Raw genomic sequence first — 5483 nt, 5'->3', positions numbered from 1 at the left:
CCTCCCAGGACTTCAGCAGGAGCAACGCGTTTCCCACCCACCCTCCGCTCAATGGACAGGAGTGAGGACTGTCACAATTTTATGGGTTTGGCGGGTTTGTGGCATTGGGCCGGATCCCAACAGGGTGAGTGGGCCACGGGTCTGCTCACCCCAATGGATTGGAAGGAGAAGGCCGCCTGGCATGTGCTGGCGGGGGATGACACTTGCTGGGTTGGGCCAGCACGGGACTGGTGGAAGATGCATTGGTCGGCAGGATGGCCCCCGATGCCAACGGGGATCCGTGCCCAGATGCCGGGCCAATGCTCCATCTAACTGTAATCAATAAAGTTGTGGCCATTTTCTAACCCAAGACAGGTGTCGTGTGAGTCATTTGAGCCGGAACACAGGCTGATATAACACATAGGTGACAACATTATGCCTGCTTCCTCTCTGCCCTTCATACAGTCCTCACCTTACCTTCAGCTGGGGAATATAACACTCCTAGAATGTACCTCTGTCCCACTGCAATATTGTTGTATCTTTTGTCTTAATGCACACTGTACACCCCTAAGACTACAAAAGCTATGATGCAAAACAAATTCGTAGGAACAGAGAACTACTGAAGAAACAGCAATACAAATAGAATTGGCCAATAGATTTTTCTAACGTTCTAGGTATAGAAAATAGATTATAAATTGGAATTCGGCTTTTGTGAATGGGTAACCAGTCTATCAGGAAGATTGCTCAAGTGGTAGCAACAATATAAATTCTTTCTCTTCGGAATCCATCTAGTTATTCTCCCCAATTCATTCATTTGCCAAACCCCATTACAGTTATTAGTGACTCTCTTGTATTTTTTTTGTAAAGGAAAACAACCACATTGTCTCTTTGGAATTTCTGATCTGGTGGACTTAAGTAATTATAAAAGCTCTTTTCCTCTCCAGCTTAGTAACATGAGGTTGGCAGACAATTAATTGTCAGGAGAAAGATTTCTTCCATAAGTAGGAGTAAACATATTGATATCCATGGCAGAAGCATCATTGGTGCTCCAATTTCCAAGTGAGTGTTGCAGAAGTTTCAATTTTTATTCAGTGGACAGCTGTGCTTTATTTTAAAATTATCAGACTAATAAGATATCAAGTAATTATAAGCAACCTAAGGGTATGGTGGGTAGGTAGGTAGCTTGGTTGCTTGCATGCATGGTTGCATGCTTACAAAATGAAGGGTAATTTGATCGCTTATTTTGAAGAGACACTTTGTTTCTGCTTTTACATATTTTGAATTTGGGGAACTGTAGATAGTACCTAAAAATGTCTGCATGTTGAGAAAGTGTGTATTGTTATGCAACGCAATATGGAAATGATGGTTCTTCCTCCTCGTTACCAACCACACTCCAGAAAATGACTTCATCGCTGATGAGAGGCAAAGAGTACTAATGAGCAATGAGGTATTCTGTTCCTAACACCAAAGTGAAATGGGCTTGGAAACACAACCAAACTGCAGGTTTGTGTTCAAAGAGAGGTTTGGTTGGGAGGTGAGAAGAGAAGGCATGTTGCAATGAGTACTGCCTATTTATTACAGTATTTTCCTTATTGTGGACAGAATTCTTGAAATATTAATAATCTATACAAATTATCAATGGACTGCCATTCAGATTCAAAATCTGCCCAGATCTTACAGCAGCATACTGCTGTACTGTTAAGGAGCAAGCCTAAGCAGGTACGCTCAGAAGTGATCCCCATATTAAGGGGACCCAAAGAGATTGGAATAAAAAAAGAATTAAGTATAACTAAAAATGTGACATTAATAATTAAAACATCAGTATATAATTTAATTCCACAAACTGAAGTGCGTAAATTTGATTAAAAGCATCAACAGAGCGGGTCAACACATAAGTACCTTGTCCTTGTACATATACACAGAAAAATCACACATATACAGGTATGTGTGTGATTTTTAGAGGATGGCGCAGAGTTGCTTTCCACTGCCCCAGAACCTCAGACCAGAACCAATGGTTTGAAATGAAATCAAAAGAGCTTTCAGCTAAACATTAGGAAGAACTTCTTGACAGTTAGAGCGGCCCCTCAGTGGAACAGGCTTCCTCGGGAGGTGGTGGGCTCTCCTTCATTGGAGGTTTTTAAGCAGAGGCTAGATGGCCATCTGACAGCAATGCTGATTCTGTGCACCTGGGCAGACGGTGAGGGGGAGGGCAGAAGGGATTGCATCAGTGCTTGGTTTTTGCTGCCTTTCTTACATGCCCAGGGTGGTGCTGATTGCCACCTTGGGGTCGGGTAGTGGTTTTCCACAGGCTAGTTTGGCTAACAATCCTGGAGCTGTTTTGCCATCTTCTGGGCATGGAGCAAGGGTCACTGGGGCAGTCAGGGGGTATTTGTGAATGTCCTGCATTGTGCAGGGGGTTGGACTAGATGACACTAGAGATCACTTCCAACATTTAATTCTATGATTTTATCTCAATGTGTACAGAACCTGAACCAGACACATTTCAGCACCAAGGCCTTTCTCAGTGATTTTACTTAATTATACTTCATTCTTTTTGTGTTTGGTTATCCTTCTTCTGCAGGGCTTTCTTGTTCTTGTAAGCCCCATATTATTCAATAAGGGTTACTCTGAGGAAATGGTGCCATTGGACATCAAAAGGAGAAAAGCCTCTGAAAAATAAGAAGAGATTCAAGGTTGGATGACAGAATACTACTCATCATGAATAAGCTTGCAGTGCAATTTTATGCTTAGTTACCAGTGGGTAAGCATTGATGATCTGGCCAAGTGTTAGAAGAAGTAACGATCTTTACTCCTTTGCTTACAGTCCCAACTCTCTCTCCAGGAATCCCTCTGGATGATAAAATGAAGAAGGACAACCAATCCTGCGTGACTGAGATCATATTCTTAGGCTTCTCAGATTTCCAATTTATGCAAACCCCAATTTTTTTGCTAATACTGACATTCTACTTGATTGCATTGACAGGAAACAGTCTGATTTTGATTCTTACATTTATTGATCCGACTCTTCACACACCGATGTATTTCTTCCTACGTATCTTGTCCATTTTAGAAATAGGCTACACCTTTACCATCGTCCCTAAGACACTACAGCATTTACTGTCACAAAGTCAAACAATATCCTTTGTAGGTTGTGGGATTCAGATGTACTTTTTCATTTTTTTTGGCATCACCGAGTGTTGCCTCCTCTCTGTTATGGCATATGACCGCTACATCGCCATATGCAAGCCCCTGCAATACACTTGCATCATGAACCTTAAAGAATGTGTTCAACTAGCTGCCACCCCATGGGCCATTGGTATTTTAGTGGCTTTTGGACAGTCCATTTCGATATTTACCCTTCCCTTCTGTGGTCCTAACAGAATCAGCCATTTCTTCTGTGATGTTCTGCCTGTTCTAAGATTAGCCACTACAGACACCTTCAAGAATGAAGTGGCAGTCGCCACAGTCACAGTGGTCTTTATTGCGGGACCGTTTTTGCTCATCCTGCTGTCCTACATCCTCATCATAGCCACCATCCTCATGATGCCCAGGGCTGAGAACAGGCGCAAAGCATTCTCCACCTGTTCCTCACATCTCATGGTTGTTTCTCTTTTTTATGGAACTACCACATTTACCTACATTCGTCCTAAGTCAATCTACTCTGTGACCAGTGATAGGATCCTTTCTCTCCTCTACACAGTGATAATACCAGCTTTTAATCCAATCATTTACAGCCTAAGAAATAAAGAGATAAAGGCTGCTTTTACAAAATCAATAAGAAGGAGAAAAGGATTGTTTAGATAATAATGATAAGCAGGTAGGTAGGTTGGTAGGTACATAGGTAGGTTTGTAGGTAGATTCATTTCTTCATTGTACTAGAATGAGCCAGATGCAGGGGCATGATTGTACCAACGGTGAGAAGTTTGGCTTTCTTTATGGTCTATGGAATTTATCAGGAGGAGGGGACACCTGAGCCCAGACTTTGGAACCACCAGGATTCCGGGGGACGGGGCAGTTTGGAATTCTATGTTGTCTTGAAGTGGATCTCTCCTATTCACTCCTATGAGATATGGTAAAAAAGAAATTGGATATAGAGGGAGGGAAATCTGCTCCTGATGGTTTAAACATGTTCAACAGTATCATTTGATTATTTCCCACACACCTTCAAGCACTCTCCACCACTACCAGCAATGCAATAAGAGTGCAAGAACCATTCTTAGGGAGTAATCTGTTTTTCCAGAATGCATCAGAAGAATTTCACCTGGAGCAACTTTCTGATATGGGAGGGATGATGATTAAAAAGAGATCCCTGACAAGCCCCCACCCCCATCCCCATTTATGGGGAATCCTCACAGGGCAGATAGGTGAGGTAACTACATTAATATCATGTTGGTGCCAGGTTAAGACCTCTCTTATTTTTGAATGAATTGATAGTATCTTTGCCAATCTTGAAATGGATTTTTATTTTTATGTTTTATTCTCTGCTATTTTTCTGTCTTATCACTTGTTTCATATCTTTATAATTGTTCTTTGCTGTGCTTTGTGTTCTACATTGAATTATTTTTGTATGTTGTTGGCCAAAACAGCCCTAAAAATGGCCCTGCCCCTACCGTTTACTGATAGAGAGCAGGGCTTGAAGGCTGACGATATTTTTGTGGGTTGCCTAGCATCAGCCTCTGAGGAAATTCATTTCTTAAAGTTACAGGTGCTATTCCTCACATTTTGGAGGTAAACAAACACACACACCCCATGTGTTGTTTTAGGAATCCATTTTTTTCTGCAAACCTGGGGCCTCTCTGAGGTTTGTTGAAAGATCTCTCTCCATGGCTCCTAAATCTGAATTAAATTATCCACAAATGGATCCATGTTGTGAATTAGACATATCGATGATGACAACAATGCTGATATTGATGAAGATGATAACAGGTGAATGAATTTTGACTGGAGCCCCTGAACATTCTATGATGAACGTTGACTGTTGAAGAGTTTTGGCAGGAAACAACAGAGCCAAGAAGAGTCTACCAAAGGGGTAGCTTGTCAGCCATTTTGGTTACCTCAGAAAAAGACTTGGAAACTAAGATACAGCAGCATCGACATACTTGCAGTTTATATTAGCTTTGCAGATAGGCTTTATTTTACTACATGTTCTTTCTTTAACTTTTTGCTTTACTTGAATGAATGCCCTTCCCATTGAGGCTTGCTTGCCAACCACCTTACTGTTCTTTAGATGAGAAGCCAAAATATTTCCTTTTCCCAAGCTTTTAACTGAGGGGGCTCCATATTGTTTATGTGATTTATGGGCTACTTCTAGCCTGAGGACTGTTTAATGGATATAATTTTAGTATGTTGAACGTTGTTTTATATTGCTTTGATGCTTCTGGTTTGTTTTTCTGGTTAGCTTTAATACAGGTATTTCCTCTCTTGTTGTTTTTATACTACTGTATTGCTTTTACTTTGTCAAATACCTTGAGCAAGTCTCTGGAAAGGCACATACATATTTTTAA

The 5483-nt window shown here is 41.2% G+C and overlaps 1 protein-coding gene across 1 annotated transcript; it reads left to right on the top strand.

Annotated features, from left to right (window-relative positions):
- Positions 1–2841: 2841 nt before the first annotated feature.
- LOC129339555 (olfactory receptor 10P1-like) lies at positions 2842–3783 on the top strand. The gene has a single exon (XM_054994136.1). The coding sequence runs from the start codon at positions 2842–2844 to the stop codon at positions 3781–3783; it is 942 nt and encodes a 313-aa protein (XP_054850111.1).
- The last annotated feature ends 1700 nt before the right edge of the window (positions 3784–5483 follow it).

Source organism: Eublepharis macularius, chromosome 12, assembly GCF_028583425.1.
Source record: "Eublepharis macularius isolate TG4126 chromosome 12, MPM_Emac_v1.0, whole genome shotgun sequence".
In the NCBI taxonomy this organism is placed as follows: domain Eukaryota; kingdom Metazoa; phylum Chordata; class Lepidosauria; order Squamata; family Eublepharidae; genus Eublepharis; species Eublepharis macularius.
This window is presented reverse-complemented; position numbering and strand designations above follow the sequence as displayed.

What these genes read in the sequence shown, in the direction of transcription:
- LOC129339555 (XM_054994136.1), top strand. Translation starts at nt 2,842, where the DNA reads ATGAAGAAGGACAACCAATCCTGCGTGACTGAGATCATATTCTTAGGC.